The sequence below is a fragment of the Ascaphus truei genome, chromosome 2 (assembly GCF_040206685.1).
Source record: "Ascaphus truei isolate aAscTru1 chromosome 2, aAscTru1.hap1, whole genome shotgun sequence".
In the NCBI taxonomy this organism is placed as follows: Eukaryota; Metazoa; Chordata; class Amphibia; order Anura; family Ascaphidae; genus Ascaphus; species Ascaphus truei.
In genome coordinates this window covers 469,718,845-469,731,964 of record NC_134484.1, presented here as the reverse complement: position 1 = coordinate 469,731,964, position 13,120 = coordinate 469,718,845, and the positions used below count along the sequence as shown (strand labels likewise).

At 44.6% G+C, this 13,120-nt stretch overlaps 1 protein-coding gene across 1 annotated transcript; it reads left to right on the top strand.

Moving 5' to 3' along the window:
- The first annotated feature begins 200 nt into the window (after window positions 1–200).
- On the top strand, window positions 201–5,361 carry LOC142488350 (uncharacterized). Its single transcript, XM_075588763.1, has 3 exons — window positions 201–243; window positions 486–600; window positions 3,522–5,361. Exons 2-3 carry the CDS (start codon window positions 546–548, stop codon window positions 5,144–5,146), a joined length of 1,680 nt encoding a protein of 559 aa, XP_075444878.1. The 5' UTR covers window positions 201–243; window positions 486–545; the 3' UTR covers window positions 5,147–5,361.
- Window positions 5,362–13,120: the final 7,759 nt, after the last annotated feature.

Sequence of the window (13,120 nt, the reverse complement as noted above, 5' to 3'; positions counted from 1 at the left end):
CTGTATTGAGATCACTAGTAAGCACGGGCTCTCTACATTCTCTGTGACTGTACCAGGGTGTTGGAACGCTTGGTAAACACTGTGCGTTCCATGGGCAGGAAATGACATTTTAGTGCAGGTTAGTGTGGAACACATGCAATAGAAGATGTGTTCCAAATACAGGAAGCAGTGCCCTGAGGGGAGGAAAGGCTGTGCACACAAACCGGATATGATGTATGGTGCAGGTGCTGGGAACCTCTAGAGGTGATTAGAGGACTCACAGACAGGTTATTAGGGCACACACAGTATCACTCTCATGCATGGCTATCTTTAGCTAAGCCTGAGGGAAGGGCAAGGAAGCCCTGAAACCTGAGAGTGGGGGGCTGTGTACCTCTTACAACGTGGGCTGTGGGAGTGGAGTGGGGGGAACTGTTGGGAGAGGGGGACGCTTTGCACTTCCTGGTCTACCCTCAAACTTACATCATTGTATGTTATATTTGTGCCAGGGACGGTCTCCAGTGGTTTTATTGCAGAGGATAAAGTGTAAAACGGGAAAGAATGACCAGATGACTTGGGATTTACCGGCCACAAGACCAGAAAAAACTATTCAGCTTCAGATCAGTAAGTGACCCGAAAAATAGTTTGTATGGGTTAATGCCACTTTACCTCGTGTCCACATGAGATTGTAATCCAGTCCTGTTTTTTCAGGTCTGCGTTTTACATACAAATGCAGGACTGCTGTGAATAAAAATGCACTGGGATTAGGATTAGAAACAGTGCAGGGACACCCCTGCCACAAACAGGTCAGGTTTTCAGGATATCCCAGCTTCAGCACAGGTGGCTCAATTATTGACTCAGTCAAAGGCTGAAGCAGGGACTGATTGAGCCACCTATGCTGAAGCAGGGATATCCTGAAAACCTGACCTGTTGGGAGAACTTGAGGACTGGAGTTGAGCCCCCCTGGGCTAATCGGTAAAACAACTGCTGTAGTGAAACTGAAAGAATATTTCTGGGCAGAAGCAGAGAGGTGCATCGCAACACACAATGTGGTGTAATAATAATAAAATTAATGACAAGGTTTGCTGGTCCTTTGCTTGGGACTTGCTTTAGTTCCCATATTTTTCATTTTGCAGCATGTTAAGTACCTTTTTCCTACATTGTCTTCCAACAGGTATGAATTATTGTGATTACTAGAAATGAGAACAAATGATTTAGCTTTTTCTCCTCTAAGGGCCAGAGCCACAAATAAACATTGTGGACCGGTAAAAGTTTTATAGTTCTCTATAACGCTGTTGTACAAACGATTTAACACACACAGGAGTAAGATTCCCTGTCTACTACAGGTTTGTTGGATCATTTTCAGTGGTACCATATTGGCCCGAATATAGTGCATTGGTTTTCCCTACAAAATGCCCTTCCGAAAACTCCTCGTATTATACACGTATGCACTTGTCTGTACTATTCATATATGGTGCCGCTGGCATTAGGTACTAGTCCCCTAACCCTATTAGGGCTACGCTATGACACATGTTTATATGGAAGGAGTTCATATCAACTGCAGTTCTTTATTACAAAACAGGACTTGTTTTTTCTGATGCGCTGGTTTTCTATATACTATTATATGCGCTGCCTAGCGTTTTTCAATGGAGAATAAAAAGCCGGGAGCCGTGGCTTGGATACTTTTCAGTGTAATTTTGACCGCAGTATAAACTCAAATATTTTCTGTAGCGTGTTTTTAAAAATATTGTATCCCAAATTACTCAAGTTGTAACATACTCAGAAGTTACATAATTGGCAAAAGCTATTCATCAAACTCAAACGAGACGGCCTGGAATTAAACAAATTCTAAGAAAGTAACTTCAAACATTAGTTTTAATTCAAATATCAATTAAGTACATGTACAAGTACATGTACTTTTGTTCTTACATTTAACCACTGGGGGGCGACCTTTCAAGGCAAATGTTGATTAAAATGAATGCAGTTTGTGTTATTTTAACCTTGTCTGTTTGTATCAATGTCTTCAATAAACATTTTTCACCATGTGCATCAGCTTGCCATTTGGAGTGAGTCACTAGAAGTTAGGTCAGGGTTACATATGTATCAAGACGAAGTGTCTTCGGTTCCACTGCAGCGAGCAGTCACGCGACCGTGGCTGTCGCAGCACCCGGAAATGAATTCTGCGAGGGTCCCAATCGGAAGCATGAATTCCCCCCCACAGCTCGATTGTGGAAGACACTGTCCCTGGCGCCGTACTCTCTTGCTTCTTTGTCCGCTCCCCAGGGACAGGGAGTCGTGCTAGATCTGTACATGGCATACATATTATATTGAGATCTATCAAACAGAAACAAAACGGAGAAATGCATCACAACTATCTTAAGTTCATGTACTTTGTCCTCAGGGCCGCAGACCGATTTCCCGGGGCCCAGGACTAGAGATACGACCGGGCACCTCCCACCCCATGTCGGCTAACTTTTCGAGCCCCTCCTCATTTCGCACTTCACCAGCCACCTCCTGTTTCTCCCCCCCACCCCCCTTCTCATGAATTTCTCTGCTCCGTATCACTCTTACCCTCTATTCCTAACCCCTCTTACACCCCCCTCACTCACTATACCCCCCTCCATCAATTACCCCTCTCTCCATCAGTCCTACTCCTACAATCCCCCCCCTCATCTAACACTCATTCCCTTGACCCCCCCCCCACACCCGCCACACACACACACAACCCCTCCAACACAATAAACAAATTCCTCCCACCACTCAAATACATACAACCTCCCAACCCCCAATACACACACACACACACACACACACAACACACAAAACACCCACCCCCCAAAATAAGTACAAAATACAGACTTGCCTCCCTTGGGGATGGCCTCAGGTCTCTGGTGCCCCGGCTCTCCTCAGCTGTGTGGGCTGGTGAGTGCTGGAGTCAGAGAGAGCCCTGCGTGGGACAGTGAGGGAGCCTGCAGCTTGGGAGAGCCGGGGCCAGACGAAGCAGATGGGTCCTTATTTACCCGGCTGACATTCCTCTCATTGCCAGCCGACCCCGGCTCTCAGCAGCTGTGGGCCTCCGTCACTGTCCCACGCCTGTGTGCGGCGGGCCGCTCATGGCTGTCTGCAACAGAAGTTTGCCCCGATGTCAGGTGCAATGCCGACGGGCCAACCGAGCTCCCCACATTCACTTGTCCTGGCTCTCTTTCCCCCACCCCACTCTGTTGGCAGCCTTGTTTGTTCTTATTTTCTCCATTTTAGGATTTGTATCAATTTATATATCTTGCTGTCATTTTCCCCCCCATTTTTACCAGGTCAGAGGTGGCACAAATGAGCTTTAGCAATTTCAAATTAAGTTTAAGATACTTACAAGTTTCTGAAATTTGTCACAGGTGCTAATAGTAAATATTAGATGTTATTTTAAAGTGAGCACATTCTGGTGTTGAATCTTAAGTACAGTATGTTCTGCTTAACATTTTTTGGTTTAAATCGGTTGCATTCAGTAATTCTGCTTAAACTACGGTGAAAATGTTGTGTTTTTTTTTTAGAGAACTGGCCCAACGAGAAGCAAAAGTGGAGCCGTGATGCAGCCGAATACTGTTTAGTTCCATACGGATCCGAAATCACAAAATCTAACAAGACCTTAAGAGATAAAAGAGAGTCTAGTGGAAGCTGTGATGCTCTGCAAACCCCCAACCAAATGAAATCCCGCGTGATGAGAAGAGCATTTGAATGTGACACAATATCCAACCAAAAAAGACCATTTATAGTGCATAGGAAATCTTACACAGAAGAGAGGTCTTCTTCTCATCCTGAGTCTGTAAAACACATTACACCCAGGAGAACTTTAAAAGGCCAATTAAGAACATGTGAGAAACAAAAATTACCACCTTGTACAGAATGCGGAGTTTGTTTTACTTCCAAGAGCCATTTAAAAAAACACATCAGGTCTCATACACAGAAAAAGCAGCATGTCAGCATGAAGAGCACTAAAGCTTTTCTACAAGATGAAAACCCAAAGCCCCATCAGAAATCTCACCCAAAGAAGAAGCTGATAAAAAGCACAAAACAGAACGTGTTTCTAAAACCCATCAGGATTGTGAAGCCTTTTGTTTGTACAAAGTGTGAGAGGTGTTTTTGGAGCAATAGAAACCTTCTGACACACCAACAAATTCACACTAGGAGGCTTTTTGTCTGTACTAAATGTGGGAAAAGTTTCTCAAATAAGATGATTCACACTGGAGAAAAGCCTTTTGGCTGCACTAACTGTGATGCAAGCTTCTTGCAAAAGAGGAACTTTCTGAAACGCCAACAAATCCATAAAAAAGAGAAGCCTTTTGTCTGTTCAGAGTGTGGGAAATGCTTTAAAAGAAAATGTAAACTCCTCGAACACCTGCGGATTCACACCGGGGAGAAGCCTTTTGTCTGTTCTGAGTGTGGCAAATCCTTTCGAGTGAAGCAGAAACTTCGCCAACATGAGCGGATCCACACTGGTGTGAAGCCTTATGTCTGTGCAACGTGTGGAAGAAGCTTCTCCCAACATGGAAACTTAACTATACACTTTCGTCGCCACACAGGAAAGAAGCCTTGTATCTGTGCAGAGTGTGGGAAAAGTTTCTCAATGAATTATGAACTCAACATACACCAACGAATCCACACTGGGGAGAAACCTTTTGCTTGTACTGAATGTGAGAGAAGGTTCAGTCACAAGCGCAGTCTCCACAGGCATCAGTTAACTCACACAGGAGAGAGGCCTTTTGTCTGTACTGAGTGTGGGAAAAGTTACAAAGGGAAGGAGAGCCTCAATTATCACTATCGGTGTCACACTGGTGAGACACCATTTGCATGTACAGAGTGTGGGAAATCCTTCCTGTCAAAGAACGTCCTCCTCACACATCAGCTAATGCACACTGGGGTGAAACCTTTTGCCTGTAATGAGTGTGGGAAATGCTTTTTAACAAAGGGGAACCTACATGCTCACCAGCGGCTTCACACTGGGGAAAAGCCATTTGTCTGTACAGAATGTGGGAAATGTTTCCGTCTGAATTCGGCGCTTTGTATACACCATCGTGTCCACATAGGAGAGAAACCCTACGAGTGTAAGGACTTTGGGAAATGCTTTAAGACTAATGGTGAATTTCAGAGACATCAGATTATACACACTAGAGAGTAGTACTTTACCTGCCGTTGAATAATAAGGCGTCAAAGAGAATTTTCCCTGAAATAGCACTTTATTTCTTGCTGTCTTGACTGCCTACAGTATTTTGTTAAGTATGTATTTACATATACATTTCGATTGTTTACCTTCAGCATAGGGGAATCTCCTTGGATAAAAGTGCATCTATATCAGTGTTGCCTTTTAATTGTTTCTTGTACAATGGGAGCCATTGCGTGTGCGGGATTGTTCTCACAAAGTAAAGTTTTATGTGTTCTAAAAAAAAAAAAAAAAAAAAGTTTAGAGAACTAAAATCTCAAACTAATGTTTGAGGGGGGGGGGGGGGGTTGTTAAGAGGAAAAACAGGTACTTCCTTTATTCCTTTAATCAAATTATCAATGGTATGACTAAGCCCTTGGCTAAACTGCCATACACACATGCTCTTTCTCTGGAGGCCGACTGCTTTCACTAGACATTTATCCTGTCCAGTTTCAACTCTGCCCTCTCCCAGGCTAAACAAAGCTACGTTTCTTCACTAATCAGCACTCGCGAGTCTAATCCAGGTCACCTCAGGACTTTGCTGACAAGTTGAAGACTAAGGTAGATTCCCTTCCTCAAGGCATCCCCTCTGTATTCTCATATTCTACACCGCCTCTTCCAAAGTCGTCTGTCTTCCTTGACTATTTCCCCCCCCCCAACCCCCTCTGTCACAGAGAATGAAGTGTCACTGTTCCTCCTCACCCTCTACCAACCAACCACTTGCCTTGATTCCATTCCCTCATATCTCCTCAAACCACTTGCTTCCACTCTAATCCTTACACTCACACATACAGTATTTCAATGCCTCCCTCAGCTCTGGTACATTTCCTACTTCCATCAAGTGCACAACAGTTATACCTTTACTCAAAAATTGTGACCCGGTCTCCCCCTAACTATCCCCGGGGTCTCCCTCCTGCTTTTTGCCTCTAAACACCTTGTATTCTCTCGCTTGCTCCATTGTCTCTTCTCTCTTAGACCTTCTCCAATCTGGCTCCCGTACTATTCACAAACCAAACTGGATCATCACTCAAAAATCTAAGAAAAATGAAGAGCTTACGTGTTTTTGCTTTTGGCCTCGCCAAGTTTGTTCTTTAAAGTATATTTAAAAAAAAAAAGGCAGCTAGCCAGAAAAAAAAAAAATCAGTACACACAGGGCGAGGAAAAGTTAGCAGACACACAGTGTCATACCAATGCAACTGCTAGTTGTCGACCGCATCACGGGACAAGACCCCGAACAATTCACTGAATACTTCGCGAGATGGTCCACAGCAGGCTGTAATGGACCATCGGATAAACACGGCGGGGGTCCCTGCGTTTGAATGGGACTTGTGCTGTGTGAATCCTACCTGTTTCACCTGTACTGTATGTAAGAGACGCGCAGTAAGAGAGAGACTGAATCAGTTACTCTACCTGCGCGTCTCTAACAGGCGATTGCAGGGATTTTATTATACAGTATAATAGTAGCCACTAAGGTCTGGGTAGTACAAACTTGGGTATACATTCATATCTCTGTCTTTCTCCCGTACAAGATTGTGTACAAAGATGTGAGACTAGAGCAAGAAGCAAAACAAATACAAATGTAAACACACTGTAGATTAATGAACAAGAGCTCATTCCTGCAGTTTTTAATAAAGCGTGGGGGGTTCTATGATGTGGCATTTTACAGGTGAGTGATAGGCTACATGGCTCAGTACTCTTGTATACCAAGCAAAAAACAAACAAACATATTGAAGCTATAAATATGTTAAAAATCCATGTTGCATTAAACTAAATTCTTGCATCATAAATGACAAACTCCACTTCCCATAATTAGTTGCATTATACTTTGTTGCCAAACGCTCCAGCAGAAGCAGAATAGATACTTCCAACACCGGGATACGTCCGTGCTAAACAGATTCAAGTGACAACTTTATCATAGCAAAGCCTCCCGTTACCAAATGGTCTCAGTTACAGGCACAGCCTTTAATGACATCACAGGAAGTGACTGGGAAAGATGCAGTACACAGGCACAGCCTTTAATGACATCACAGGAAGTGACTGGGAAAGAGGCAGAGCACAGGCGCACAGCCTTTAATGACATCACAGGAAGTGACTGGGAAAGAGGCAGAGCACAGGCACAGCCTTTAATGACATCGCAGGAAGTGACTGGGAAAGAGGCAGAGCACAGGCACAGCCTTTAATGACATCGCAGGAAGTGACTGGGAAAGATGCAGAGCACAGGCACAGCCTTTAATGACATCACAGGAAGTGACTGGGAAAGATGCAGAGCACAGGCACAGCCTTTAATGACATCGCAGGAAGTGACTGGGAAAGATGCAGAGCACAGGCGCACAGCCTTTAATGACATCACAGGAAGTGACTGGGAAAGAGGCAGAGAACAGGCGCACAGCCTTTAATGACATCACAGGAAGTGACTGGGAAAGAGGCAGAGAACAGGCGCACAGCCTTTAATGACATCACAGGAAGTGACTGGGAAAGAGGCAGAGCACAGGCACTTTAATGACATCACAGGAAGTGACTGGGAAAGAGGCAGAGCACAGGCACTTTAATGGCATCACAGGAAGTGATTGGGAAAGAGGCAGAGCACAGGCGCACAGCCTTTAATCTAATCCCAGGAAGTGACAGTGGGAAAGATGCAGGGCACAGGCACTTTAATGACATCACAGGACAGCCATCTGACGGAGATTAAGGCTTATTACACGGTTCCTTACATGAAAACGTTGAGCACAGCTTTACATGGGGTGTAGCCAGGTTACAAACCCAGCCAGATATGGGCCCTCGCTCTGAAGAGAACTCGCAGTGAAACATCACGATCACGCGCTTGCCATCAGATGGCAGGATGGGGTCCTTTAGCACAGGCGGGCGCACACTTTTTTGTTTGCGCCCCGCTGCCTGGTATCCCCTTCCTGCTTGCGCCCCACCTTACCTTTCCTCCGGCATCAGAGGCGTCATTTGATGTCACAACGTCATGCGATGTAGCGTTGCTATGGCAACGCAGTGCAATTTGACGCTGCGTTATCGTGGCGACACGTCGCCAGAAGCCACCGGAGAGAAGGTAAGAGGGAATTACAGAGGCCTGGCTCGCTCGCCCGGGATGTTATTTAAGTGTTGTGGGAAAGAACGCGGGGCCTCTGTAAGCGCTGTGCCAACCCCAATAATTTCGCGGACCCAAATTTGCGCACCCCTGCTTTAGCAGTATGGCCTCTACCTCCTGTTCCATGTGAAGATTAATGGCGTGATTGCAGTCAGCTCCCTTACATTTGTATTATTACACTACAAACCAGATTGGCACAACCATGAGTCTTCCTTGTCAGAACAACGTGTCACCACAATGACAAAATAGAGCTTCTGACACAGTCCCTTCCTTCCAGTGTCTCAGCGACCCGAGACAACGCATTGTGTCATTAGCCGAGCAGGGCGATACGTTAAACAGGGGTGCGCAAACTTTTCCCAGCCTGCTGTTCTCCCACCTCCTTACCTTGTCTCCGGTGTAAAATGACGCCGCGGGTTCACGTGATGTCACAACGCCATGTTATTTGAAGCCCCGTTGCCTTATCGAAGCGTCGCCGAAGACCAGGTAAGGGAAGTTGCAGAGGCCTCACGCGATCCCCCCGGCATTTTATTTAAATGCCTTGGGGGAAGAGCGCGGGCCCTCTGTAACCGCCGTGCCCCCCTCCCCCCCAGGAAAATCTTGTGCCCACCCAGTTTGCACACCCCAGGTTTAACACATGATACTGCTCCCTAACATTTCCATTACAACTGCAAAGTTTCCGGGACTATCGCTCGCCCATAAGCGCTCTCGCCCCAACCTCACTACAACGCCCTCTGTTTTAAACCATGTACTGTATTATGTTTGTTATTGTATGTATGTATGTATACCTTTATTTATATAGCGCCATCCAGGTACATAGCGCTACACAGCAGTAATACACGTGACATAATAATATAACACATAGTGGGATTAAAGTTGCAGTTCAGTCTTTTTTTTTAATTTTTATTTATTTTTTTACTTCAATAGTTTCATGTGTGTAATCTCTACTTACCTAAAGAACTGTATAGCTGCAGCTCAATTCGTTCTCCATGTATTGATCGGCAAAGTTTGGTGACATCATTAGAGAAGAGATATTTTTTTCTTCTGCTTCTGTCTCTCAGTGGAAGCTCATGAATATTCATGAGCACTCCTGCACTGACATGTGCTAGAAGGAGGGCAGGGCTGACAAAGGGGTGTGTCAGGGCTTGTGACAGGACATGAAGGGGCAGTGCCTTAGCAAATGGCTGTTAAAATAGAATACAACAAAATTGGTCTTTCAAAGTTGTTTTTTTAAAAACAGAAAATGCTAAAAGTATTTTTTCTTACTACAGAACTGATTTTATTAAAAAAAAACACACATGCAGGATATTGACTGAACTGCAGCTTTAAGCGCTTCAGACATGACAGTAACAATAGGAAACGGGTTCTCTGCCCCGAAGAGCGTGCAATCTAAGTGGTAAGTGGGGAGAATTTACAGACAGTAGGATGGTGTTAGGGTCAGTGCATCCAAGATATAGAGTATCAGCCCCATATGCTTCATTAAAGCTGCAGTTCAGTCTTTTTTTTAAAGTATTTTTAGTTTTTTTTTTTTTTTTACTTCAATAGTTTCATGTGGGCAATCTCTAGTTACCTAAAGAACTGCATAGCTGCCGGTCAATTCGTTCTCCGTGTATTGATCGGCAAAGTTTGGCGACATCTTTAAATATGGGGAATGTAAATGGTTGCTATAGCAACAAGCATGCTTGTTAAAATAGAATTCAAGAAAATTGGTCTTTCAAAGTTGTTGTTTTTTAAAACAGAAAATGCTAAAAGTATTTTTTCTTACTACAGAACTGATTTATTAAAAAAAAAAAACACACACACACATGCAGGATATTGCCTGAACTGCAGCTTTAAAAAGGTGTGTTTTAAGATTTTATTTATAAAATATTTTACCAGGAAGTAATAGTAACAAGAAATAGCAGTACTGCACACCTATATAAATGTAAATACTTGCGATTACACCGGTGCACCTGGGTCAGGGAAATCTGTAGAAAAAATCCTAGATAACACCAAACACTGGACGGTCCAAGGCGCTGCGGATTCGAAATATGACATTTATTAAACTAGACACAACGTTTCCACCTCCTAGCACTTGAAAAAGACCTGAAAGGAGGTGGAAACGTTGTGTCTAGTTTAATACATTTCATATTTCAAATCCGCAGCGCCTTGGATCGTCCAGTGTTTGGTGTTACCAGGAAGTAATACATTGAGAGATACCTCTCGTTTTCAAGTATGTCCTGGGCACAGCGTTATAAAAAATACATGGTTACAGTAAAAGAACAGGGTTATATAGTGAATTCACAGACATTTCATGGACAAATAGAGTTGGGGAATTGGGTACAAGGGATAAAGGGATGATGCGTTTCAGATTGAAATAGAGAAGCTTTAACATCAGCGAACTGCAGCAAACGGCGCACACCCTTTGGCTGCCCTTCAGCTGTGCGCCTTTGGGGCAACGCAGATGTACACTGGGGTGGTTGGGATTGAATCTGTTGCATCTGTGAACAAAAAGATCTTTGTGTCCTCTTGGCTCATTAACATTCCAGTGGGTGGGGTTGCAGTTCCACAAAGTACAAGCACATGTTAACCCTTAGCATGCTGGTCCTGTGCAGAGGGGAGCAGTTCTTGGGGAGCCCCATCAGGCTGTGCGCCTTTGGGGTAACGCAGATGTACACTTGGGTGGTTGAGGTTTTAAAGGTGGAGAGAGAGGGTGCCTGCCGCATATTGAGGGAAGGGCATTCCAGAGGTGTGGGTCAGTTAGTGAGAAGGGTTGTAGACAGGAGCAGGTTTAACTGTGTATTGTTTTACTGTCTCCTACGGCACTAAGACTGCACCTTTGCACGGTTATTTTGCGATAGGGGAGAAACCGCTGTAGTTACTATTGTAAATGTTTCCTCTTCTCGCACACTATACATATGAACCCGGAAGTCACGGCCCAGAATCTTTAGGTACTGTAGCACCGGCTTATTGAATATGGCAATAACTCAGGAGATAATTGTAACAGGGACTTATCCCTGTTGAAGAAACTCTCACTAAAATCCAGCAGGGATCTGGTTAAGTGCAACAGGCAATTAACCAGACTTCACCTGACTGTAAAGAAAAGCCTCCTGTTTCTAACAGGAGAGAGATTTTCCTCAGTACACAAGGGTCTTTCTGACAAGAGGAAAGAGGTCTTGAGCAGAAAGGCTCTGCTTAGATCAAGACACACAGAGACCTATATTCCTGGACACAGGGGACCCAGGAACCTACCAGAGACTGACATGTAGGGCCACCTGCTTTAAGGTATCTCTAGAGACTTTGGGGAATACGGTGGTAATGGGATTATCCCTCCAGCCCTGCAGAAAGGGACTGGGGAAGTAAGTTAGCCCTTACACAGGGATAGGCGTTTGTTGTGTTTGTATATTTCTGTTTGCTGTGCTGTTTAAAGGAACGGGCAATAAAGGCTTATATTAATTTCACCTTAAAAACGGTCTCCATTGCGTACCTCTGCACACATCTCTTACAATAATATTGATTCCCAAGGTTTTGCGTTACCGATGAAGTGTAATAAACCTGAATACATTGACTGTGCGGAAACTCCATTATAATGGTCAGCTCTCCGGCTTTAGCTTTATCCTGGTTATCTGTAACATGTTTGTTTACATGTAAACATGCTGGCCAGACAGAGAAATCATACTTCCCATTACTCCCAGAGCAGGAGGAATAATAGATGCTCTCTCCCCCTTCTCCAGGGGGGTGGGGAGGGGAGTAATACGAGGGTTACCGTGTTATAAGATTTCTCCCTGATAAAAGTTCCCCCGCTCTCCATTAAAATCAATATAATATTGCGATATTTCAGACATTTGTACCCCCAAACTCTCGCCGACCGTGGCTTTCATGGGTCTCCTTTCCCTCGGTATTTTACCGTTGTATTCTGGATCTTTATACTAGAGAAAAGGGGAGGGGAAAACCCTCGCCCAGCTTGTGTGGAAACAATGTTTTTTTTGTGAGGGGTAGCTGCTAACTGGGATAAATTGTCATAGCAAAAAGAAGGGAAAAGAAGATCCCAGATAGATATGCACTCGGATACCCCCAAATGCTAGTTCCAGTGAGTGGGTAGTGAATGAGTTAATACATCATTCTTTAATAGTAATTACTTCAATATATTATTGATTCGAGCATATAAACGGCAAATAACAAAGGATATGAAGTGCTAACTTAAAAAATGCAGGGGTCTACTATCCTACTGATTTATTATATATTAGTGTGGACACCCACAGTGGACACCCACAGTGGATATAATGAACCTATGGTAAGGTATTCCACTGCATAGGTCTGTGTAAGCTCAGTGCTGCTCTACATGTTAATAATGGCCTGGGATACACAGGCGCAGCAGCAGCCGCTGCGGGTATTAGAAGCGTGAGGGATATTGTTAACGAGCCATTCTTTATTAGATATATGTTTGGTAAATATCAATATTTTCCTCCACTATAAGCCTGAGTCCATGGTGACTCCAGCCGTGCGGAGGCGCGCTGAGGCTGAGGGAAAGCGGGTGCTTTTCCTGGCCTTAGTTCGCGCACCGTCCGGGGGGGGGGGGGGGTGTCGGGGGGCGGGCCAGTGACGTCACGAAGCTGGTTTGCCTGCGGACGCGTGCTCGAGCCCCTGCTAAAACCGCTCTCATTGCGGCTGCAGGGGCTCACTGACAAGCGTCAGCCCGCCTCAGCATGGACTCAGCGTTAGTCGCACGGTGTAGTCACTTATTGTACAGACCCTGTATGATTCCAGACTTCCATTTAATTGCTTGCAGGCAATGTTGTGTTAAGAAAGGATACTGAGTCAGCTAGTGCATCTCTCCCACTTTTTACCTTCAGTGTATCATTGTAGAGAGGAGGATATTAGTG